This window comes from Eublepharis macularius, chromosome 14 (assembly GCF_028583425.1).
Source record: "Eublepharis macularius isolate TG4126 chromosome 14, MPM_Emac_v1.0, whole genome shotgun sequence".
In the NCBI taxonomy this organism is placed as follows: Eukaryota; Metazoa; Chordata; class Lepidosauria; order Squamata; family Eublepharidae; genus Eublepharis; species Eublepharis macularius.
In genome coordinates this window covers 40025697-40051496 of record NC_072803.1, presented here as the reverse complement: position 1 = coordinate 40051496, position 25800 = coordinate 40025697, and the positions used below count along the sequence as shown (strand labels likewise).

Sequence of the window (25800 nt, the reverse complement as noted above, 5' to 3'; positions counted from 1 at the left end):
TGAGTCTCTACTGTTCAAACCAACTAGACACGAGAGGGAAAAAGTACTTCATGCAACACCAGATTAAAAACCAGACAGTATCTGGCTGCCCTTGATGTATATAAAAGGTTCAACAGCACTACAGGGGTTACACAACTATATAGTAAGAATTAGAGCAAGTTCACTTGTGGGCTGGATGTCTCTTTTACTGCTAAACTTGGACCACCTTCCAAGAGCTAGAAAAACCTCGGTACAACTGTAACTGTCAGTTTCTCAGACACACACTCAAGCGTGACTGTTGTGACAGTTGACACGATAAGCCTGGCCCACAGTCACAGCGCTGGAAAATTTCTGTTCCTTGAGCTCCCTCTTTCTGTCCTCGCCTGGAGCACACCTCTCCTTCCATGAGAATGGGCTTGCAGATTTTATCCCAGTAATGACGGGCGCAGCAAAGGCCTGGAGCACAATCAGATGTGCGGAGACAACTTTCTCCCTCCTGAGCTGTGGGAAATGGCACAAAATGAAATCCACCTATTAGCGTCTCAGACTTTCCTCCCTGCCCTTCTTCTTGAGAAGCCACAGATCCAGTGTTAAGAGTTAGCATAACTGGTCATCTACTAAAGCCTCTGCCCTTCTTGTAAGGAGTCTAACAAAGGATCCCCCAGGAAAGTATTTTTCCTGCGGAGGAAGTTGCTTAAGAGTAATCTTAATACATGTCACTGCACGTTTTGCAGAATATGCAACATGGAACTGTTCAGGGCATATTTAAGGAGATACTATAAAACAATTATGTAGGAGGGCACTTCTATATAAGGGAAATCAGGTGGTTATTTTAATCACCTGGGAGAATTTTAGGCAGTTTTCTTTTTTCCACTCCCTTTATACTGCATTGTTTTATTGGGAGAATATTATTATTTCACTGTTCTTTATCACAGCCTTATCACATTCTATACAATAAATGCTTTAAATGTAGATCTCTTTTTTGGATCCACTAAAATGTTGCATTGTCTCATGTTAGCCTATTAGGTTTACAGTGTAAAGAACCAACATAAAAAGCATCTGAGCTCACACTGGAATGAGACATTGCAGATATAACACAAACTTCAATCAACAATTAAATACAAAACTTTTATATGCAAAACAAATGTACTGCCTTTAAAACAAAGCAGATAAAAACTATGACTTGATGGCACTTTCTTTCACCACCATTAGATTTAAGTAGCTATGGCTAAAATTCTCTATATTAAATACTTTATATCTAATATAAAGCTTTCTCTCTTATCTGGAACTCTGCACTACTTCCCTTTTACTGATGATAGACAATTAGTACTTTAAAAGAAAATTTCTTGTGGCTAGAGACAATTGCTGTCCATCTTACCCCTTTTTCTTACCTGCATCACTTGAATTTTTGGTATTTCCTTTCTTCTGAATGTTGCCCTCTTGAACTGGATGGTGTTGTATGTCTTTGTAACCAGGGCCAACCTGTTCAACACGTTTCTTTTCATCAACCTGTGCCATCCTTTCAATCTGGCTGCACACATCTGGCATTAAAGAGGAGAGCAGTGTGTTTCTGAAACTGTCTGATGTCATCACTGCTTTTGTCCCTCAAATTCAGTATATACTCAAATAGATAGCCATGTTCCAAGATCTCTGGAATGAGATCTTTCCCAGCTCTGCTTCCTGAAACCCTATTAACTGCAGACACTTGAGGACTGACTGTAGGAGCTTATGCATATGGGAAACAAAATCAAATGTGCAAAAAAGTGTTCTCTCTGCATATTCCTGTCCGTATTTATCAACTTTCAATGATTGTTCTAGATGACTCTGGTCAGGCCTGATTCAGATATAGGGGTGCACTTAAGAAGTCCTGAGCATTTAGTTAGCTTTCCCGTATCAGATCATTTAACCACCACAATAACATTTCAGGTCTCCCAGTGGGTATAGTACATAAATAAATACTATTAAAGAATCTGTTTCTATTCTAAGTCTCTTTTAAAAATTATTCAGCATTTTTAACAATGGCTAAATCAACTCAGAATCATACCGTCCATCATAACTAAATAGATCATTCCAGGAGAGCAATTACATGAGTTCATAAAAATTTCTTACCTCAAAGATAAGAAGGTGATAAGCAAGGAGCCCCTTCTAGAGAGAAGCTCCTGATTAATTCAATTTCTCATATTTATAAAATTTGAGAATCCTCTCTAAACAACAGCTAACTCATTGTCTTATAACTTCAAACACCGTAAAAGTTATTAATACTTGAAATGTCTTCTTAAAATATTTGAAAAGTTTTAAATTCCTTCTTGCTACTTTTTATCTTAAAGCCTATATAAAAAATAGTGATTACAAGTTTCCCATGCATATGAATATCCTTTCGGCCCTCAGCCAATATACCCATCCTTGAATCACATCTTCATTTCTGTGAAGTTGGACATCCTTGCCATTCCTAGATGTTCTCTGCACTTGGGCCTCCATACATAGTGTCTATTGATATGGGTTAGATGGATCCTAATCTATACGAGGCTATACAGTTTGTTACTACTATTTTATTTTGATCTCTAGACTCCCTTTGGGGCATGTTTAGCTGACAGGCCAGGCTAACTCTTTTTCTTTGTGAAGAGACATCCTTCCTCATCTTCTTGGTGTTAAATCCAGCAACTATTCCCCCCTATATTTCTGGCTATATCCATAACATGATGTTTAAAGTTCTAGGGATGGAATATCTGAACAAGATATTAATAATGTTAGGATCCTGTAGAGTGATTCATCAAAGTCAAAATTATGAATGCTTTTCTCTGCATAGCCACATCAAAGGCCAGATTACCAAATATTTTTTGTGCATGACGTGTAGTTCTGCAGATATTTCTCCTAAACGGTTAAGGCTTTCTGCAACTGTCTTATGTTATCAGGTGCTATGACAGGCAAGGATCCTCATCATATTGTCTATTTCCGATATCTTCTTGCCTAAGCTGGTGATTGCTCCCTTGGGCTGCAGCAACTGCTTACCATTTATGCAGAGCATCCCGGGACAGCACATAGTGTTGCGCTGGCATCTCCTCCGTAGTCCTCGGCAAGTAGCACAGTAGGGCAACTTCTCCTGGGGCTTGTAGCAAAACTTCCGTGCATGGCAGTCCTTGTCTGTCAAGCACTGAGGACTCTATGAGGGGGGAGGGAACCATCCAATTTAGGAGAAAGCAACAACCACAGACAGGAGGAGCTGTAAGGCTTTCGCTGCTTCTTTGGGAGTTTTTAAGAAGGCAGTCCTTATGGAAACAACTGAGAGAGAAAGAGACGTGGGGACTCTTTTTTTAAGAAAAGGTTGGGCAGCTCTGCAGGGGCTGCTTTAGGGTAGAAAGACTTCTGGCTCAGGATTTGTGGTTTGAGAGAGACAACCTTCTGCTCTCTGACCTGGTACAACCAAACTGTAATTATCTTGGCAAGAATCCTACTTTCTGGACTTTTCTACTGTTGTCTAAATGCCAGTCATAAGAATGTTGAGCTGAAAAAAACTTCGCCCTCTCCCATTTTTTGGTACCTGAAAAGGAGGAGCAGCTGTTCCCAGCCAGGGAAGAAAAACTTGGGGAAAGAACAGATCAACTGTGCTACTTAAGTTTGAGCCTAACCCTCCATGCAGGCCTACCACTTTGTCCAAGGTGCTGCCTGTTCATTTACTCAGAAGTAAATCTAATTGAATTCAATGGGACGTACTTCCAGCTAGACATGCATAGAAACTGTCTGCAAAAATGAACCCGGTGGCTCTGCAACATTTTTTTTTATCCTACAGCCTCCGAAATGAATCCCTCCCCTTCCCACACTTACCTTCTTGGGTGTGGCTACTTCAGCTGAGCCCCTGATGGTGTTGAAGTCCAAGACCATGGCAGTCAAAGGGGAGCAGAAACAGGTGATCCCCAGTAAGATGGCAGCTTCCATTCTCTCCGCAGCCTAAGTTTTGACCTCCTCCAGAAAATGGCAGCACCTCCTGTCAATTCTTCCAGTTTCCTTGGCTAAAATGTCACCAAGCAACATACCCTGTCCCCGCAAAATATCTCAAACGTCAGGCTTGTGCCTTGTGTGAATAAGCCGCCAATGACATGTCACCCCTGTAGCTAAATAGACTTCTTTGAGCATCCCGCTTTCCTAGACCCATTTATAAGAAGAGCTTCTCACTTTTCCTTCCTCCCCAGACCCCACAGACTCTCCACCTCCCTTTGATCACTACTTCAAAACAAACCCTTGACTGCCTCCAGCCCATTTCTCTCTCCAGCAATTCCTAATTGCTGCGTATCAAAGTCAGTTCAAAGAGCCAGAACAAGAGACGGATGTAGGTATCAAAGCCCCCTGTGCATAATCACCTGTATTTCCTGCTCTCTGAATAATCCCTTTACAGAAGTGGTTTTGTTCTGGGATCTATTTTCACGACTGATGGGTGATTCACTTGGGCATGCTACCATATCTTAATTAATTAGCTGGGTTAGGGTGATGATATAGAAACATACCAAGTATTTTGTGGTTGCTTCAAGCAAACTGCCCCAGAAACACCTGATTGAGCCATCAAGTTCCTAAATGGAAGGCAGTTTTCCTTCATCATAATGCAGTTATGGTTGTTGAAGATTTGGGAATCCACATCCTGGAAATGATTTTCACTCAGTAACCGACAGTTGAGCTTTTGATTTAGGGCTGGCCTTCAGTGCTAGCAAAGGGTGACTTAGAGCTGTTCATCTAGTCCTGTTGAAAAATGTTACTGCTACGCTGCCCTAAAGGCGGCCTGGGTGTGGCTTAATAGAGGTTCAGTTCCCAACTACATTTGCTGCTGACAGAAAGCACTTCCACCATCAGAATAACAGAACTTTCCTCCCCCTCCCCATTAATCACCTCAAAATGCTGCTCCTGCAGCCAGGTGACCCTCAAGAGTGGCATAAGGGACAAACTGGGGCTCTGCTGCAAGAAGAGGGAGTTCATGGAAATTACACCTCCCTTTCTGTTAACGGAAGACTCAGAGCGGAACCACAAGTGACGCCTGACACAGGTTGAACACTCGTCAGCTTCCCTCAAGTTTTGATGGGAAATGTAGGCATCCTAGTCTTGCAGCTTGACTCTCTGACTGCTGTCCAATGGACTTTTCAACTGTCACTTGTCCAACATTCCGTCAAGCTGCTTACATTTCCCATCAAAACTGGAGGGAAGCTGACAAGTGTCCAACCTGTGTCAGGCGTCACCTGTGGTTCCGCTTTCAGTCTGGGACCAACTTCTGGGTCATAAACCAAATAGATCTTGCTGACTGTGATCTTGCTAGTTCAGAGATGCTATGAATGTTTTCAAGAATGGGGCATGCTGAAGAATCCTGGAAACCAAGGGGGTGTGGAAGCTGAAGATGGCTTTCATCTCTGCAGCTTTGCTCATTTGAACTGGGCCTTCTGCAGATACCACCTTGCAGTTGGGCTCAATCAACAACTGCCCATACATGTGCTTTCTCTGTGGTGGCCTCCACCTTGTGGAATGGGCTGCTTGCGGTGGTCAGGTAAGGTCCTGCTCTCCTGACTTTCCACAAACTATGCAAGAATGAATTATTCAGAAGGGCTTTCTACTCAGATTATAGGGCTGTGTCATAAGAATTAGCTCAAAGAGATACCTTGGTAAGGGACAGGGACTGTACACTAGGCTATTGGATACTATCTGCTGATGTAGATACTCTCTTACTGGGTAGTTCAACATTGCTAAAGACGTCATGTTAATCGCTTATATTTTATCCAAGTAGTAACCAGGGCCAACCCTGCTTAGCTTCCAAGATCTGACAAAATGGGACTAGCCTAATTTACACTCCCTTTCCCTCCCAATAGGAATCCAAAATTGCTCACATCATTCTCTTTGCCTCCATTTTATCCTTACAGCTGTGAGGTAGGTCAGGCTGTGTGTTTGTGTGACTTGCCCAAGGTCACCCAGCAAGCTTCCATGGTGGAGTAAGGATGTGAACCTGGGTATTCCAGTTCCAGGTCCAACCATCACCATACACTGGCTCTCAGGCATCATCATCTCCTCTTAACAACAGGTTGAAAGATACTGCAGCCAGCCTTCAGAAAACAGCAAGCTACCTTGAAGGATAAAAATCTTTTGAAGAGCTAGCTTTGCAGTCAATTCTACTAGTTGATATGAACAGCTAAAGAGAACTGGCTGGTAAGAGGGAGGGGGAAGCTCCTTTCTGAAGTCACTTGAACGCATTTCAGCCACCACACCTGCAGCCCTGTGACTGCCCCTCCCTCACTCCCAAGATTAAGGAAAAGATTATTTGTGGCAGAAAGGACTGAGAAACACACACTTTGGTTTGATATGCTTTTTAATTTAAAAAAGGTACTTTGGATCTTAGCAATGGTTCTTAGCTAAAAAATGGCTACTGTGCCCCAGTCAAGGCTCAGATACATGACTGACAGACCAGAAGGTGGCCAGCGCTCTCTCAATTACATGAAGATGGCAGATGGGCTGTGGGTCCAGTGAAAGAGTGGGAAATGCTCTAACAGCAAAGGCTCTCCGGTTCAGGCCCTGGCATCTCCCACTAAAAAGCAGTGACAACACTGGGAAAGTAGGCTGCTGTAGCTTCCACTCAAGGCAGACAGTCTTAGGCTAGACAGTTTGACTGTGGCTCCTTCTACTGCAGAGGGCAGCCATTCCATACAATTCACCACTGCATCTAGCGGTAAACGGAACTGCTTCAAGGTGGTTAAGGGCAACCATGAAATGCATCTGGGAGAAAGTTCCTGGCCTTTGACTCCTTCCCTGCTGCTATTCTTCAGCCTCTCTATGTTCCTTCCAAGCTGCAGTCCCAGCCAGCTCCTGCAGTTCCTTACATTCCACTCCTTTTGCCAACAGATTCCCACAACTATCTGCCTAGCAAGACTACCTGGCTCTAGGGTAGCCCAACAAAGCAGCACAAACACTAAGAGGCCCTTTGAGCCCCACTGTGCAACAGCCACCCCACAATGCCCTGGAGCCCACCTGCCACTGTTGTGAAAGCAACGGTACCCCAACCCAGTTTGGTTGCCCCCATGCCTGCCCCCTCTTCTCTCCTTAGGGCACTATACAAATGTGCCGCTAACACCACAAGAACAGGAGTCAGAGCAGGATCACAACAGGCAGTGGTTCAGAAATCCAGTCGGAGTCTGCAGTCTGTCCACTGAGAAACAGGAATGCAGAGAGGCATCTGCTAAAGGCTTTCTCCAGGTTTAGGCCCAGAAGGCCACAGCACAGACAAGAGAGCGACTCCTTGGCATGCATACACGCTTTCCCTTGGCTCCGCTGTGAGATGAGCCCAGGTTGCTGACTGAGGTCGTTCAGAGTTCAGAATGCTCCATCTCTTTTGAAGAAGTGTCCTGACTGTTTGCAGTGGAGTCCACGTCATATTGCATATTGGCATAGGCTACCTCCTGTGCTAGCTGGTCCAGGGAGGGGCGGCCAAAAACCAAGTTCCGTATGGAGATCCAGGTCATCAGAAGGCTAGGGGTACAAAGAAGCAAAGTGGAGGAATATGGCATATTCCCAAGAAAGCAAAATGGGTGTTATTTATTTTTAAAGGTATACCCTGCCATTGAACCTAAACAGGTACTCTCGCCAGCTTGCAAAACTGATAAAAATCACACAAAAAATCAGACAAATCTGTATTTAACCTAAACTGCAATCCAAGTGTGTTTTCACTAGTTTCCAGCAGGTTATTATTGGTAAAGGCAGTCCTTGAAAGCAGTGTGAGAAAATGTAAGGCAGAATGGACAGCTAAGGCAAGCAAGCAGCACTGGCATGCTCACAGGGATCCTTACAAAAAGCCAAAATAAGCCAGGCTAGAAGGAATTTACAACCTCATCCAAGCAGCAGAAACCAGCCAATGGGGCTGGGCTGGCACCTTAAGCAGCAACCATCATTCTGTACCAATGTGCCAAAAGAGTTCTCAAGAGCTCAGAAAAGCTTCATGGATGAAAACTGCTGGTTTTCGTAGTGCTTCTTGAAAGAACAGGGGTGTGGGAAATTCTGTTATTACGAGGCAAGAATTTAGGTCCACTCAAGACCTTTTTACTACTGCTGGTGTGCTGCTTTTCCACTGTCAGCTACAAGAAGGATTGTAACTTTGGTTCCCTCTGCAGTCAGTACAGTGCTGCATTCCCATTACAACTCTAATTCTCAGCCCCATCGCAATTGCAACACCAGGCTGTGCTGCACCAACCCCTTTGGGATCTGCCCCAAGTGAGCCAGCAGAGAAAGATTTGCCTGCCCTTTCCCCTCCATGCATGGCTCACACTCAACTTCAAACAGAATGATCACATTCTAGTCTATCTCAGGCAAGTGTTCACAGTACTGATTGTTGCTATGACCTTCCAAGCAACTTCTGGCAGCTCCACCGCACCCCACCCGCCCAAGCAACGTCAATTGTGCAATTTCACTGTTCCAACTGAAACTTACAGGGGTGTGTGTGTGAGTGAAATACCTCCCAAAATGTATAAGCATACAATTTCCTCAGTCCTTTAAGAATTCCTTTTTGTGATCCCATCTTGTTAATTGATCACTAGTGCCACTATTTAATTGTTGTGCACCAGCAGATGTACAAAACGTAAGCTTCCAAACCAGCAAGCAAAATCAACTTTTAGTTAAGCAATTCCTGATTTCATTTTCTTTTTGCAATTGCAGCTGTGTAAGAGGAATGAGGGGAAGGCCAGGTTGCATTTTAAAACTGAATCACAAATAGGAAATGGTGGGTCATGATCTGCCACCTCGCTCATCTTGACCACTTTTGCCAGGTGTCTCAATAGCACCTGGCCAGTTCCCATTGAATAAGTAAGCCAAAGATACCACCATAAGCCAGGTTTGAACCAAGACAGAAGGAAAACACTGAACTGCAGCAGGTTGGCAGTAGCATGGGTTGGATTCTGTGTAATAAAGAGTGGGACAAAGAGCAGCAATTGGCAGAACAGTTAGCATAAAAGCAGCCTTGGTAAGCCAATAACACACATCTCAATAAAATAAGGGTCTTCTGAGTAATGAAAGGATGGAAGCTATTGTTGGTAATGTGTTTCCTCACCTCCTGCGAAAGATGAAATACTTCTTGTTGGTGAAACGGTGGAAACGCTCTACCAGTGTGGCATTGCGACGCTTCTGCAGCTCTTCCATCCGATGCTGCCGCCGAAGGAAAGCCTCGACGACAGGGTCTGCCTGGGTCACGTTCTCCAGGGAACCATCTAAGATAGGCTGCAGCTCTGGGGGGAGAGGCTCCGTTTCTAGGGAAAGGGGTAAAAAAAAAAAAAGATCAGGCTCAGACTGCAGCAACCCCCCATCCCCTGGAAAACAAAAGCATTCTAGAGGAGGACAGTATGGAAAAGTCCAACACAGAAGATGTCCCAGAGCCTCAGATCCAGCTGGGGAACTGTACAGGCACCAATTCGTCCATCCTTTAGCCACCAGCAGGACTCACCACTCCCGTTCTGCACCTTTTCCCGCAGCTCCTGAAGCTGAGTGAAGTTCTGCTCGAGGGCTGCTTCAGTGGTGTTGACATACATATACATGTAGCAAGAGGGATCCTGGGACACTGTGAAGACTTTATGATATTCACCAGCTGGCAACTGTGACCATGAACAGAAGGAGAAGTTATGGCGGAAGTAGATTGGCAACTAAGTCTCCTCTCACACTGCAAGGCTTCTGCAGACTAGACATGGGCACGAATTGAAATACGAATCAAATTTCATGACGAATCGGGCTGATTCATGTTTTGCGAAATGCATTTCGTGGGGCCACGGTTTTCATGAAATTCACTACTTTGGGGGCCGATTCGTTCGATTTGTGAATGATTTGTGATGCCAGACAGGCTGGCACTGATCCATTGATTCCCTAGGCAACATAGGCCTGGAATGTCTGCAGACCTTTTGTTGACATTGGAAACCCCAAACTTAGCCCACATAACCCTGATAGGCAGCTCTCCCTGCCAACTGGAGAGCTTCAGTTCTGTCCTATACAGCAAAGAGCAGGGGGGTTAATCCCCTAGGCAACTGAGGAGATGGGCCTTCTGTAGCCATGGGAACACCAATCTCATCCCTCCAAACCCAGTTAGGCAGGTCTGCCTGCCAACCAGAGACCTCCTGTTCTGCTCTATGTGAGCATTTCTTATATAAGGCACAGCTCTCTGCCTCATGCTTTTCAGTTCCAGTAGACAGAGGGAGAGGGAGGACCTGTTGCTGAGATTTGGAGTGAGAGAGTGGAATTGGGAACTTTTGGCTGGATTTGCTGCTGCTTTAAAAGAGACTGAAAAGCCTCTTTCTTATTTTCAGCTCTTGGTCTTGCTGGGAAGGTCATTGGGTGAGGGTGCCTTCTTTCCTCCACCCCACCCAACCCCAGTCTCAGGGCACTGTCTGGTTCTGGTGCCTAGCTTGACTGAGGCCTACCTTTTTTTTCCTTTAATTTTCTTTGCTTATATTCTTATTTAGAGCATTTGTTCTTGCTGGCTTGTTGGGTGAGGGTGGGTGGAGGAGAGTCTGCTGAAGTCTTCCTGCGAGTTTGGCATCTCTGGGTATGGGGGCCATTGAAGTGCCCTGACAAATTGTTTCACAAAATGGGACAATTTCGTGAAACTTCGTGATTTGTGGAATGTGACGAAACATGAAACGCTCGTTTCGTTTTTCCCATTTCGTGCTCATCGCCTCCCAATCTTATTTCTTGCATTTCAAAGAGTCCAGGTGGACCTGAAAATCCTCAGGTAATTTATATTACAGGGTTTGCAATCAGGGCTGGGATGGAGCTTATTCCCACAAGAAACTCCAACAGTCTTCCCCCCTCCACCATTGTACTCAACCCTTACACAACTATTTCATGCACACGGGTGATGCATCTGCATACCACAGCACACAACGAGTCATACTTTCTTGGCTCGGGGGAGTGGCAGGTAACCTCCTCTCACTTTCCTCCTTCATTTGGGGCAGAGCCTCAGCGTTACTGGAGATCCTGAAGGTCAGCTGAAGGAGCTTCACTGCCCATACTCCCAGGTTTTGAGCTCTCACCTGTATTCTGTCTCCTTCTTGCAATGTATAATTTGTCTGCTTGTTGACAATCTCCACAGCGACTTCCCCCTTCAGCAAGTGGAGGCTGGTGTTGCCGAGGTCCTCACTGACAAAGTTCTCAAGGTGCAGACCTGCCACAGGAGCAACCAGGACTTGAGTAGCTTAAATGCAAAGCAGCCCCCTTTGGAGCAGGACCAGAGTGCCTCTTATGCTCCCAGAACACTACTGTTACCAGAGACCATCCCTTGTAGATGCTGACCCACATGAGAAATACAACATACAACTTCCTAGCAAAGGTTTAGTCCAGGTCTAACACTAAGCAATCCGTGGACGCTGGGCTAAGAGGTAAGCTCAGCACGGATTGGATTATCCAAGGAGCCAGCTTCCATGTCACATGGAGTACCTGGAAAGTCTGCAATGAAGACCACCTCTGTCTGGTTGTCCAGTGACTTCTCAATCTCTTGCAGCTTTGTCCGCCATGGTGACAAGTCAACCAAAAGAGGCTTCAGCCATGGCGTCTTTTTGAAAGGTGACCACTCAGCCCTCACAATGTCCACATGGGGGTCGAAGAGTCTGAGATGGGGATGAGTGAAGAGCAAAGTGGAGAAGGGCATGTAGATCCTAATGTCAGCAAGGTCCCAAATATATCCCTCAATGAGGATGGGTCTACCTATGTCTCAGATTCCAGGGAGCTGCCGTTATTACACAAACTCTCCTTCCTAGATATACACAGTGCCCACTTCTATTTGAAAAGCTACTGACCACAGCTATTAAGCTGGTCTCCTTTTGTTGGCAAAATGGACTCTGCTAGTCCAAGGGCAGACTGTCTATTGTTGTTCTTGTCTTGGCTTCTTACATCCTCCTCTCCACTGATGCAGGTGCAGGATGAAGAGCAACCTCCATCCCATCTGCAACAGCTCCACCTCCTACCCCCCAACATTTTTCCTGTCCACCCCCACTTCCCTTCCAGATACCCCAATCTATAGCTGGAAATGCTAAAATAATACTATTTTCCAGGTCCCTGGTTGCAAAGAATACAAAAAAGATGAAAGCAATGGCTTGCTAAAAGCTGGATCCACTTTTCAGACAGATTGATCAAAGAACAGTGTACTTGGAATAGTTTGTAAAGCTGGTATTATTAAGTGTCATCACATTCTGCTTGCATAGAGTAGCTCTTATACTCACATCATTTTAATTTTTTGGTTTGCTATAACCCAGGGTCTCTATTCCTGCCACCACCACTCCTCTACAAACCTCTGCTGAAAGCGGTCGTTGATGGAGACCCAGATATCAAAGTAGATCTCTGGCTGCGAAATATTGTAGTTTTGCAACAAGTGACTCAGACAAGTGGCATACTGTTTCAGCATATCTGCGTGGTCCTTCCAGCGCCGGCTCTGAGTGAACACCTGCCCAAACACACACAGCTAAGACACGGGAATGCATGGGATGTGCTGCTGCTGGAGTTGTAATACCAGCAGGAACTAGAAATCTCTATCCAAAAAAAATGCAGCTAGAAAAATGCAAATCTGAAGCTGAGAAGAGTTACACCCAGGGCTTTTTTTCTGGGAAAAGAGGTGGTGGAACTCAGTGGTGGAACTCAGGACCACACAATGATGTCACTTTGGGTCATCTGGAACAAGGGGGAGTTTTTTAAAGTTTAAATCACCCTTGGCAAAAATGGTCACATGGCCAGTGGCCCTGCCCCCTGATCTCCAGACAGAGCGGTGTTTAGATTGCCCTCCGCGCCATGGCGTGGAGGGCAATCTTAACTCCCCTCTGTCTGGCAATCAGGGGCGGGGCCACCGGCCATGTGACCATTTTCAAGAGGTGCCGGAACTCCGTTCCACCACGTTCCCACTGAAAAAAAGCCCTGGTTACACCAATTGTACCAATTTATCTTGTGTACTTAGTTTGCATAGTTTGTTATGCTTGATAAAAACAAATTATAGAATGTGGACAGCACATTTCAATACAAAAATCAAAGGAGAGAATCTTCACAGAGCAGCTTGTTTCTCCAAGATAGTTGTCCAGGAAGAAGTATAAATTAATACACATCAGGCAATTCACAAGTATTTATATATCATTCTTTCAAAGTAACAGCTTGAGGTTTTGCTGTTCTGCTTGGCCACTTAAATCTTCTATAGCTGAGAAAGGTTCATTTCACAAGCACAACCACATTACACACACCACTTGCCTACCCAAATATCACCTTGGTGCAGGAAAACAAGCATTCTGGTTCCATGCAGCGCACATTTATTTTCCCACATGCACACCCAGCAGGTGGCCCTGATTGATGGTCAATTCCTGCAGTGCATGAACAGGGAAAACTAGGCACCTGCGCATTCAATTAACACAACAGCAATCATGGCCTAGATTCTCCTGCAAGGAAGCCATTGGTAATCTTCAATCACACTAGCAAGAATCCCCCACAAAATAAAGGAAGAAAAAACTGACCCCTGGGTTCAGATAGCCAAGTTCCCCAGTGAGACCATCCCGGTACGTAATCTTCACATGTTGGTGGGAGCGCGAATGGACCATCATGTCCCATGAATAGCCATACAGCCCATTGGTCCAGTTGTTATAACCCTGTGTGGAGAATTGACCGGCTCAGGTGACTTCTTCCCACATGGGCAGCTGCAGCCATTTCATTCTCCCCCCCTTCCTTTCTCCCAACAGTCAAAGCAGTGCCTTAAGTTTCTGCACTTCCCCTCAGACTATTGTTCTATGCCTGAAAGCTGAGTACAAAGTTATGTAACCTATCAAATCCTTTCACTTCAATATGATATTAAAATAGTGAAGCAGAATTAGATCAAGTAATTAAAAAGCAAAGCAAACATAATTACTTAAGAAACATCAAATATTTAACCTGGGGCTGTCTATATACAAAACCGATGCTCTACCACAGAGCCAAAGCCCCTCAGTCTTAAGATTCGGCTGATTAAGAGTCTGCTATCAGCATCTTCCACATGTTTGGAGGTGGCCCTGGGCCACAGACTTCAGGTCTTCTGGGAACAAGATGTCTCAAGGATGCAGAGCAGTTCTATTTGCAGGATTCTAGACACATTGGCATTCCTCAACCCCGGCAGCTGCTCTCTGCAAGTGCCACCACCATCTTCTCTTTGAACAATACATGCCTGGGAATGTCTCATTTATCCTGTAACAACATGCAAGTATTAAACACTCAAGGAATTCTCACCTGGGTGATGAAGTGTGAGTAAGGCAGGAAGAACTGTTCCACCACATAGAGTACAGTAAAGATGGCTCCCAATTTCTGTCGCAGCCCCACCTTCTGAGTTGTCTTGCCCAATCTCTGCTTCCCTACTTCTCTATACACACACTCCTGGCTGGGCTGCGGCAGATCTGTAGAGGGCAGGAACTTCTGCAAGAAGCCTGGGAACTTAGCAATCAAGCGACGTGGCCAGTCAGGGTAACAGAAGAGGGGGCTGGAGGCCAGCATGGTATAGGAAAACATGCCTGTAGTTAAAAAAAAGGCATCCAGGGGGGGGAATTGCTTTGGGGAGGTCTGCACAATCAGGCTTCTTGCAAAATACAATTCAAAAACTAGTAGAAAGAATCTACCAAGCCTCCCATACACTTATGTCACAAGCAAACCATCTGAATGGAAGAACCCTTCACGAATGCACCTATGCAAAGGAATCCCAAACATGACTGCCCAATGAACATTTTACTGGTCTGTTTCTTCAAACATACTAGTGGGTTGCATCCAACAGCCTGCCAGTGGAAGGATCTTTCCCTCTTTTCCCTCCCCCCAGCAGTCCCTTCCAACCAATCAAGAAAGTTAATTTCTGGGGCCTGCAGGCCTCTCTTGGAGAAACAGCTACACGGGTCAGGCAGCTGCAGTGAGAATGGGGAGAAATTGCCCTTCTTGCCTCTTCCATCAGCAGAGCTGCATTGACAAAAAATGCAGCAGTTTTGCCCTTTTCCCACTCCTCACTTCAGCCCACCAACCTACATGTCTATTATTCCATGTGTGTCCACAATCCCAGGCATCAAGTTTTCCCAAGTTCAGAAAGAACTGCTGGAGGGGAAATCAGAAAAGATCCACGTTCCTTGTGCAAGCAAGCTGTGGCACACTCATGTCCCAAGGAGGGATTGGGGGACAACCCACACCATCTTCCATTGGACAAGAGCGCCTTTGCTGGAAACAATATCTACTTCCTCTAGGTTAAGTGAGCGGTGCAAGCCTGAGCTGTAGTTACCAGTCTTTGAATGGGGTTGTCTGGCTCTGTGGGGTACTTACCAATGCTGAAGAGTTGTGAGTTCATACAGTGGAAGTAGGAGACAAAGAAGAGGGCAACAGGGCGGCTGGCATCAAAAAAGAGCAGGAAGCCAGCCGTCAGATCCAGCACCAAACCCCCGCCATGCACCACCAGTAAGCTGGTCATCTCCTCTGACAGCACCAACCTGAGGTAGGAGACATGGAGCAGGTGAAGAGGGGCTCTGTTGGAGCCAAGATGTTAATGGCTTGGGAGGGAGCGGTATCACTCTATCCACACCGTTCATTACAAAATACTGAAGTCCTCCAACAACAGTCAAGCAGCCTCTGGCCCCTCCCACTCACCTGAATGGGCTGAAGAGCCAATGCTTAGCCAGAGAGCCCATGGAGTAGCCTTCCACCCAATCAGCATCCAGCTTCTTGATGCCCGCAATGAAATAAACAATGAAGATCTGTTGGGCAAGAAGAATCTTTATCAAGGCTCAGAGGCCAAGCACTCAGCAGGAGATGGAGAAGCCACCAAAGGGGCTTCCAGCTCATTAGTATCCCAGGGTTCCAGGGAAGCTAAAGGTACTTCTGATGTGAGACTCAGTGACCTTGGGTCCAGTCTCCCCAAGTGCAGACTGGCTGTTATTTGCTCACTATCTTCAGAATACATTGCCTTATTAGTAACTGTTGCTTATGCCTTGTGTCCAGCAGAAGCTGAGAACTACATTTGTAAATATTTTCAACCCTTGTTGCTCTTTCTAAGCCTTTTTATTTTAACCCTTTCCATGGAAATAAATAAACCACCTGTGTGGTTTTTGGGCAAAGTATTTTCCTAAATAATAATTAATACAGGAGAAAAGAAGACTTACAGTACAAGAACACCAAAATTCATTTGACCACTTGGTTTTGCTTAAAGTTTAACCAGAGACGGGAGCGGGGGATGGCTGCCAATAAACTCCATACTATGTGACCCCATTTATATACATTTCCACCTGAACTCCAAATTCATCACACCAATCTGATGTACCACTTGCTCATGCTGACTACCAGTACTCCAGTTCTGGCTGCTATGTTCCCTTATGATGCTTCTTAACAAGGAGCCATATGTCTCACCAAAAAGCAGCACAGATGGGGGTGAAATGGCTCACCCATCAACACAGAGCTCCCTCTGCTTCTACGGGATGCCTTCAGTAAAAAAAAAACTGGCATGGCATGCATGCACGACAGCGAGGCTGTATTCCAGTAGCACATGCACTGTACCTGAAAGCGCAACATTGTGTAGTTCCACAGGGGCACATGAGCATTTCTCTTCCGTGGATTCCATAAGCCATCAATAGACCTGTGGGAAAAGAGACATCAGCAGAGGCTGCCTGGAAGGATTGGGAAGTGTAATGCCAGATGTGCAAAGGCTTTTGGGAACTCTATGGTAAGGGAAAGGTGTGGAGAGGGGAGAGAAGGGTGCCTGTTGCAACCCTGAATGGGCATCTATGGACTGCCAGAGCTGTAGCAACAGCCTTTTGCAGTGGATAGCGTTGGGCCTAGTCACAAATTCCCACTCAGCTGTGATGTTCATTGTAGCCTTGAGCAAGTGACTCTAAGCAAGTTTGTGCAAGGGTAAAAAAATGCCACCCCAATTTTCCCAGAAATAAAGGGCAATAAAATACATCTCACAGGGTTAAGAATCCCAAGAATAGGGAAGGGACAGAGGCAGGCAGAAGCAAAGTGAGACAAAAGGCTCCACATATACTCTTCTCACTATCATGGAGTTTGTAATCCTTGCACAGGTCCCACCCAGAATAAAATATTGAGGATAATACTGTAAATAAGATAGTAAGTAGCACCTCTTCGGGGACTTGCAGCTTGCTACTCTTTTATAAAATCAACTTCCCATGGTGCAGCTTTCTACTTTCACAACAGTTTCTTCTTCACCCTTGCCATTTCCCCCCTAGCTTGGACCCATCCTGATGCTTGTGGATTACTAGGGCCAAAACTCCCTAATTGTTCATATAAAAAAATTCCACAACGGGAATGACGGTTTGTTTGCTTGGCATAATCTTACTGCGAACACAGAGAACCACAGTGAAGTGTTGCAGAACTCCAAAACAGGGCAACAGGAAAAGAGAAAGCCAAAAGAGAAAACTCAATTTGAAAGAAATCGATGAAAGGGCTGTTACCAGTAGCGGTTTGCATTCATGAATGTAAGCTGGAAGCCAATCAGTCCATACAGGTAGGAATGGTTGTTCCAGGCTGTTTTGTCCAGGAAGAAGATATACCAGTACGGCAGTAGGAAAAGCAGGCAGCTGAGCCGGTAGAAGCAGCCCAACATGATGCCCAAGGCACCTGTCAACAGACAGAGGCAAAGTTACAGTTACAGTGATTCACCCTCAAAACACCTTCATAGGCAGATCAACAAGGGAATCAGTTTGCCTTGGAGACATCAGGGGAACAACACAGAAGTCTGGGGAGTCAGATGGTTTTCTTTGGCCAGCAGACCCACCAGCCTTCCTCAAAAACAGAAATAATTTCCCAGAATCCTTACCCAGCAACATCACTGTGTAGACCACGTACATCCAGTCCAGTGGCAGTGGCTCCAGGAAGTTGAAGAGGGGGAAGCGACACACCTGCAGGCCGTCCAAGTACCTGTGGTCCAAGTAGCTCAAGCCCCGTTCTTGTGGAATGTCCAAGGCCATCAACAGACCTGAGAAAAGGATAGAGTGAAAAACAGAAACATAGGTTAATGACAGCAACACAGAACAGAAGGAAGGACCCTATGAGGCACAAGCAGTTCAAAGGAAAACAACTAGGATGAATGGGATCCCAGCTGAAATGTGGCAGGAAGAAGAACCCTGGGAAAAGAAACCTGTTGTGGAAAACTCAGGGCTATGATATTACTCCCTACAAGCCATTACAATCAAGAGGCTGGGAGAAGAGCTGGGCTACACTCTGCGGATGAGACCTTAACCATGACCATGTTTCCTATAGCAAATTTACAAAGCATTCTCCACTTCCATTCTTCCAAACTGAAATTATTTATTTTAATTGTCATTGCTAATGCTGCTCTTTTGTTCTCAAAACAGAACATAATTTGAATTTGGTTCTAATAGAAGTGCCGTTCTGGTACAATCCAGATCACTGGTTCTGCTGGGTTTTGAACTTTATCCCCTTAACCAAAAACACCACTCAGATTCAAAAGCATCTTCTAACATTCCCAGGGGAAGAACATTAAAGTTAGCCATCATTAAAAAACCAACAAAAACATTAATTTCATGCAGCCAATGTACCAAACACAAACCAGAGACACACACAGCAGCCTCTTAGCCCTGGAGCCTCAGCAGGGGAAGCTGATCCAGGCCTTGAGGCTGCAACTTCCGAAGAAAGAGATCTTTGATACAGGAGGTGCCAGCTGGATATCTTCTGTCAGAGCAGCTTTCACCGCTTCCTTTCCCCAGGCCATCCTCCTGAGAGGTGGTAGCATGCAGCCAGGAAAGGATCACAAAGGCCTTCTGTGCAGTACTAGGCAGTTGAGCCCGCTTCAGGTTGTGCTCAGGAAATGCCCACTCCAACACACAGTCCCTTTACTTGAAAGTGGGAAACGTGGTTTGCCAGCCCCCTTGCCACTTGGTGTGCTATTATAGGCAACTCCAGAAAATGGTTGGCGCCGAGACTCTCGGCAATATGGGAATGGACAAATGGCTATGAGAAGTGGGAAAGGTGCTGAAAGTTTCAAAACACGGGGAAAGAAATGTAGCAGCAGCAGCAGCAACTTAACTAGAGCAGCAGGGAAGGAAGCAATGTGAGATCTACTGATTCAGACGTGCATATGTTGCCCAACTATTATACAGAGAACATCTGGGTGGACTATGCTTGTGCTATGTCAAGCAAGCAAGCTGCAGGAAAGCCAGCCCCCACCAACATAACACCAAAAACACACACAGACCCACAGAACATAACCCGAGTTTTGTTGCCAGCCAGTCTGACCTGCAAAGAAATTCCATCCTGCCCCCAAATGTGAGGATGTTGGTCCCTGAAAGTGTAAGAAAACTGTTCAGTGAGTCTTTCACCAAAAAAAGATAAGAGTTTTAAACTTCCAGCATAAATCAATGCTTCCTTATGTGTCCCGGTGACAGAAAAACTAGCCCCAGGGGGAACACCCCTGCCTCACTTCAAAACTGTTCCCAAAGTACTAGACCATATATTTTCTTTCATGATTTGTGCTGTTTTCAAACTAGCACATTGTTTCAAAAAGGTTGCATTTTTGGGCTCCATTTTGCTCTCCTGACGTTCTCCATGAAATGCCTGTGTTTTCTTCTTTGTCCAATGCTGGCTTGCCTCTCCAGGATATAAACAGCCAAACAACGTTTGGCTACAACCCTAAGAATACCTTCCTGGGAGTAAGCCCCACTGAGTAAAATGAGCCTTACTTCTGAGTAGGCTTGCTTAGGATTACTTCCTTTGTTTTTTTCCTTTGGCCACATTTAGATGAGAAGCTATTTTTGCTCCCTGTCCAGCATTTTGGTGCCAAGGTGAACATGAGATACAGTCCTCAGGAATGAAGAAACCACATGAGAAGGACAAAATTGCATTTCTACACATGCATCTTTAACCAAACACAGATGGCCCCATGCTCTCTGAACTGGACAAGGCCTGGCTGGTCACACGGCACTCAAACAGAACCGCCTCTGCTGACAGACACTTGCATGTTAGGGAGGTGCATTATGGCAAAGCTTAAAACACTCTGAACTGGAGCCAGGAGGATATCTTAAGAATTTCAGCAACCAGCCCCAAACACAGCATAGCTGAAAGCCTTTCCAATTCCAGACGGATTTGTGTTAATTTGAGCAACCTCTGGGCAATATTTCAAACAATATTATGAACAGCTGCTTTTTTAGCAACAGTCTCCTGGAAGGCTGATCCCGGATAACAGGTTTGACAAAGGCATTGCCCACTACAACTGGCTCTCTTCCTGCTAAGTCCAAAGTCTCCCACTCTTCCTGATAAGGCAGAGGCCGGCAAAGTTGACCAAAAGTGTGGAAACAGAGGCTGTTCTGCCCAAAGACTTGAAAAGCCCATTGCTCTCCCAAAATACTCGCTGGTTCTAATTCTATTGTGCAGAAACTGCAATTCAAAGAGTTGGGAGACGTATCTATGACAGGATGTGGAGAGTTTGTTGCTGTGTTGGATTACAACTTCCAAGAGTCAAAATTTCTTTACTTCTTTTATAGCTCTCAGGAAAATTGGGCATTTTCTGTGGCCAGCATAGCCTACAATCAGATTTGGAGAGCAGCTTGGTAAAAGACAAAGCAAGCCTGCTGGAAGAAACAGATAGTGTTAAGGGCGGGGGGGGGGGGCGGGGAGGAGAGACCGACTGCTCTGCAAGAACACTCCAAGCAACTGTCACATATGGAGTCAATTCTATGCCTGTGTCTTCTGGGAGCAAGGCCATCCCAAACTGTATGCTCCACCTATCCAAATATAACAGTGAAAGTACCACAAAAAAAGCCACCACTCTTGAACTGCATGCCCAGTTTTACTATGTCCTTGCTCTCTTAACTCTGTTCCCAACCCTTTTTTATACCTGATAATACGTGGCAGACGTGTGCGTGCACGCACGCACACACATGGCACACAAATGGATTTCAGATGCTCAGATGCTGGAAACAGCAAATATTCCTACTCTCTCTGTGACAGAAATGTTATAACCATAAGAACATAAGAACATAAGAGAAGCCATGTTGGATCAGGCCAATGGCCCATCCAGTCCAACACTCTGTGTCACACAGTGGCCAAAAAACCAGGTGTCATCAGGAGGTCGGCCAGTGGGGAAGAGACACTAGAAGCCCTCCCACTGATTCCCTCCCCCAAACACCAAGAATACAGAGCATCACTGCCCTAGACAGAGAGTTCCATCTATACCTTGTGGCTAATAGCCACTGATGGACCTCTGCTCCATATGTTTATCCAATCCCCTCTTGAATCTGTCTATGCTTGAAGCTGCCACCACCTCCTGTGGCAGTGAATACCATGTGTTAATCACTCTTTGGGTGAAGAAGTACTTCCTTTTATCCATTCTAACCCGACTGCTCAGCAATTTCATTGAGTGCCCACGAGTTCTTGTATTGTGAGAAAGGGAAAAAAAGACTTCTTTCGCTACCTTCTCTATCCCATGCATAATCTTGTAAACCTCTATCATGTCACTCCTCGGTTGTTATTTCTCCAAGCTAAAGAGCCCCAAGCACTTTAATCTTTCTTCATAGGGGAAGTGTCCCATCCCTTTAATCTTTCTAGTTGCCCTTTTCTGCACTTTTTCCAGTGCTATAATATCTTTTTTGAGGTGTGATGACCAGAATCATACACAGTATTCCAACTAGAGTATCATCATTATTCTAACAGAAAACTTTATGGTTCAGGGCATATCAATAAGACAACAAAACAGGTATACAAAAGGTATTTTGTAAGTTTAAAAAAGAAGAAGAAACTTCTCATTAAACAGCCTGATGAGGAGAAAAGAGTATGTTCATTGCCCTGAACAGCAAATAAAGAGAGAATAAAGTATAGAGAGGATGGGAAATTTGGTTTGCCCAAACTTCTAAGAACTCACAGTACACTGGCAGAGGAAATTTCCCAATTGCTTATTTCATCCACAATCCCTGGCAGGCTCCCAATTTGTCCTTGGTAGGAGCAGTTGGTACCCGTATTTTCTGGGAATTTGCCTGGCCCAGTTGTACACCAACAGGATACATTATTATAGGCACCGAGTTTCATGGTACTCTGAGGATCTCTGCTCCAAAACTGATCAAGGCACACTGTATCACATGCCCCCCTCAGAGGAGAGCCCTTTCTCCAACTTGCCCACCTGGGCATTCTAAGGGACCAACTCTTCCCTGCTCTGAAGCTGGAAGGCAAGACTCACCAAAGAGGAAACGGAAGACTCCCAGAGCTCCAGGGTCGGTAGGCCTGTTCAGCAAGCAGACAAAGCGATGCCAGCTGGAAAGATCGGCACTTTCAAAGCCCAAGAGAGTCTTGGTCCAACTGCAGTGGGATGGCAGAGCACCCTGTGTCCTCGTTTCCCTGCTCTGCTTCTTCTGGGAGGCAGAAGTCTCTGCCATTTGGGCTCCTGCAAAAGAAAGCTAGACAGGATGAGACCAACTTCTGGAGCAAACTGCAGGGACCTTGAATGGGGAAGATACTGAGGACGCAAAAAGCACAGGAAACATCCCCCAGGCAATTCAGGAGTGGGGCATGCTTACCATGTTGGTAGAAATTACCTGGACTTCAAAAAGTGGCACACTGAACCCTCTCCCCTTCGCATAACTATGGTAGCACATTGTCTTGCCAAAAGAAGTTGGAGGATTTGCATCCCTCCCCCACAGCACAATCTAGGGTTGCCAACTTTGGCTGGGAAATTCCCAGAGATTTGGAGGTGGCGCTGGTGGAAAGCAGGGTTTGGGGAAGGTAGTTCAGTGGGGACTTGATTTCATAGAATTCATTCTCCGGGGCTGCAGGGGATCTTATCTTTGTAATCTGGAGATCAACTGTAATTCCGGGAGAACTCCTCTGGGAGGCTGGCAACCTTAGAGCCTGGAGGGGCGGGGTTGGGGAGGGGAGGGACTTGAGAGGGTTTAATGCCAAAGAGTCCACTCTCCAAGGAGCCATTTTCTCCAGGGAAGCTGGTGTTTGTAGCCTGCAGATCAGTTGTAATTCTGGGACAAGCACAGCCACCACGTGGAGTTTTGGCAACCCTGTCAGCCTCGCTTTGCTTTGGCCCACGGCGGTTGCAGGAATAAGCCTCGCTGCTGCCCAGCACGGGGCCGCGGCGCAGCCTCTCTACACAGAAAAGGGGCCGCGTCGCCCCGCCCTAGCGCAGGCTGCCTCCCGCGCGAAAGAGCTCCGCATCCAGCCCGATCAGTCCCGGCCCCGCCTGACCTGCTGCGGTGCCTCGACCGGGTTCCATCTCTAGGCGGCGGCGAGAGGCGAGGCGGGCCGAGTGCGAGCCCCGTCAGAGGAGTCGCGAAAGACGCTCCTGGCGTCTGAGGCCCTTTTCCTGGTTGGCTCCGAAATCCGCTCCCCAAGCTCCACCCAGGCGCACTGAAGCCCGGCCCAGGAATGGCTGCGCTGCCTGTCCCTTGGCTGGCTCCGCGGCTGGTTTTGGATGGAGCGCCGCCCGCAGTTACTCCAGTCTAAGCTCATTGATTTCAACGGGCTTAGACTGGAATAACTCTTCTTAGAATTGTATTGTAGGACTGGCAAGTGCTGTACACTTTAGGGCTTTTGTATGTTTTATATGCCTGCCTGGCCTTTTATGTGCTTTAAAATTTCAGAGTTTTATTAGCTGTTTTTAACCGTTGTTTATTTTAACAATTTTGTTTTTAAAAATAATTTTATCTTGTTTTATTTTGTGAGCCACCTTTGAGTAGATCAAGGTGGGTAGCCGTGTTAGTCTGTCTGTAGCAGTAGAAAAGAGCAAAAATCCAATAACACCTTTAAGACTAACAATATTTGTGGTCGGGTATGACCTTTCTTGAGTCACAGCTCACTTCTTCCGATACAGCTAGAACGAGAGTCCTTATATCTTGGAAAGTGGCGTGATTATAGAAGCCAAATGATAATAGCCAGTGAGGTGTACAGGCTAAGGCATATATACAATATTGAGTCTTATGATGATACTTTTTATAAATTTGTTAACTTTAACATCTGAAGGGCCCACAGCTCACAGAGTATCTGCTTTGCATCCAGAGGGGTCCTAGGCTTAATCCCAGGCATTTCCAGTTAAACAGAACAAGGCTGGGAAAGGCATTGTGTCGGGACCATGGAGAGCTACCCTGATAGTGCAATCCTAAACAGAATTACTCCAGGCTAAACCCATTTAAATCAATGGTCTGAGACTGGAGTAACTCTGCTTAGGATTTTAATATATGTCAAAATAGCCAGATTTGGGCTACAGCAGTTGAAGGCTAGATAGTAACAGCCACACACCCTCCCTGGTCTGGTTGATCGAGGACTGCATAACCAGGTGGTGTAAATTACGATAGACACACCACATCTTCCTGCAACATCCCACAGAGGTATGCAGTTTTGTGCCTCAATTATCTGGTCTTGCATAGTAATCATGTAGAAATGGGGAAAATAGGGCCTCTTGTGTTGTCAGTTCTAGGGATGCTACAGAGGTTAGAAGGCTGTCCGATGTCCCACTGGGTCAAAGCTGTACACTTTGCAGCATTCTAGAGCTGGTGTGTGTTGCTTGTCCTCCCACATATGCATATGAATGCCCTTGAGGGGCACTGAGAGTTTGGCAGCTGTGAAGGTGTGGAGAGCTGCCAACCAGCTATATATGCTGTGCTCTATAGTGACCTAGAGGGGGAGCTGTTTGCCAGTCTAAAGCGTCTTATCTTATGCAGAATCAAAAAGAGTCCAGTAGCACCTTTAAGACTAACCAATTTTATTATAGCATAAGCTTTCGAGAATCAAGTTCTCTTCATCAGATGCATGATACAGAGACTGGTCAAATATAGAAGAGTATGCAGTGCTCCCTGTCTGATCTTCTCCACTGTGGCCCTGCTATAGTTCATCAGGCCAAAGAAAGTCAATGCAGCCTGTGTTTTGTTCCCAGCAGAAGGCTGTTTAATTATATGTTTTGACAGGCATGCTGTCAGGCTGTACTACCCAGTTCATCACTTCCTCAACTAGAAGAGGCAGCAATGGGCAGCAGAGGTAAACCATCCACTTCTCTAGACTGAGGGTGGAAGCACTGGGCATTCTGACAGCTGCACTGGAACAAATGTCCATCTCCAGTGGCAAGCCAAAGGTTTCCATGTAGCCTACAAGATGGGCAGGAAGGCAAAAGGTGTTGTCTCCTCTTCCCCAGCACAGAGGAATGCTGCCTTTGATTGTGGAGGTTTCATTTACCCATCATAGATTATAACTGTTGATCAACCAATCTTCCATCAATTGGGCTAATCTCCTCTAAAACCACACGTATGTTGGTTCTGGTGAGGATATAGAATGCTGATGTGGCAGAGTGAACGCTACCGCTTTGGATTGCAAGTAGAGAATCATGGAGGAACACATTTGGGATATACTTCCCCAGTTTAAAACTCTCTGCAGACTGAAAACCAGCACGACAAACAGAGAGAAGAGGTAGAACTTTTCTTCCTCTTGTCCTAGTTTTCTGTTTGCATGGAGTTTTAATGTGAAGGGACAATCAAAGCTAGAATCCCTCACCTACAGTCTGAAGGACTCTGCTGCTTCATTGTCTTGTGTATAAGAACCCAGCTTCAGCAAATAGCGATCACTACCTCCTAAGATATCACGACATCTTTGACAGCCAGCATCGGGTAATGGTTAAGAGTATTGGACTGGGATCTGGGTAGACCAAAGTTCAGATCTCTGCTCTGCCATGGAACTAGCTAGATGAGCCAGCCAGAGTTACTGTTGTTAGGGTAGAGTGAAAGGGTGAGAATGGCATTGGGTACCCATTCTCATTTGGGTTTAAATAAATAACTGACCGTGAGACTCAAGCAAATTGCTAACTGTCACAATCTACTAATCTTTTCCAGCAACAAAAAAGACCCTTTG

General features: G+C 45.7%; 2 protein-coding genes across 2 annotated transcripts; both read right to left on the bottom strand.

Annotated features, from left to right (window-relative positions):
• Nucleotides 1–127: 127 nt before the first annotated feature.
• DKK4 (dickkopf WNT signaling pathway inhibitor 4) lies at nucleotides 128–3912 on the bottom strand. Its single transcript, XM_054998594.1, has 4 exons — nucleotides 3802–3912; nucleotides 2989–3139; nucleotides 1371–1520; nucleotides 128–480 (listed from the first exon to the last, which is right to left on the bottom strand). Exons 1-4 carry the CDS (start codon nucleotides 3910–3912, stop codon nucleotides 245–247), a joined length of 648 nt encoding a protein of 215 aa, XP_054854569.1. The 3' UTR covers nucleotides 128–244.
• Nucleotides 3913–6302: 2390 nt separating this feature from the next.
• GGCX (gamma-glutamyl carboxylase) lies at nucleotides 6303–23290 on the bottom strand. The gene is made up of 15 exons (XM_054998040.1): nucleotides 23152–23290; nucleotides 22139–22342; nucleotides 17768–17926; nucleotides 17403–17568; nucleotides 16489–16567; nucleotides 15586–15692; nucleotides 15265–15428; nucleotides 14200–14477; nucleotides 13458–13589; nucleotides 12258–12409; nucleotides 11407–11576; nucleotides 11004–11134; nucleotides 9428–9575; nucleotides 9038–9233; nucleotides 6303–7467 (listed from the first exon to the last, which is right to left on the bottom strand). The coding sequence occupies exons 1-15, from the start codon at nucleotides 23177–23179 to the stop codon at nucleotides 7305–7307; spliced, it is 2277 nt and encodes a 758-aa protein (XP_054854015.1). The 5' UTR covers nucleotides 23180–23290; the 3' UTR covers nucleotides 6303–7304.
• Between the last annotated feature and the right edge of the window lie 2510 nt (nucleotides 23291–25800).

Bases quoted from the DNA above. Each gene is read 5' to 3' on its own strand.
- DKK4 (XM_054998594.1), bottom strand. From the start codon at position 3,912: ATGGAAGCTGCCATCTTACTGGGGATCACCTGTTTCTGCTCCCCTTTG. The intron at 1,521-2,988 runs GTAAGCAGTTGC...CTTTAATGCCAG, and splicing joins CGGGATGCTCTGCATAAATG to ATGTGTGCAGCCAGATTGAA. The intron at 481-1,370 runs GTAAGAAAAAGG...CATTTCCCACAG, and splicing joins CAAAAATTCAAGTGATGCAG to CTCAGGAGGGAGAAAGTTGT.
- GGCX (XM_054998040.1), bottom strand. From the start codon at position 23,179: ATGGAACCCGGTCGAGGCACCGCAGCAG. The intron at 22,343-23,151 runs GTCAGGCGGGGC...TTTCTTTTGCAG, and splicing joins CGGTCGAGGCACCGCAGCAG to GAGCCCAAATGGCAGAGACT. The intron at 13,590-14,199 runs GTGAGAATTCCT...TTCTCCACACAG, and splicing joins ACTCACACTTCATCACCCAG to GGTTATAACAACTGGACCAA.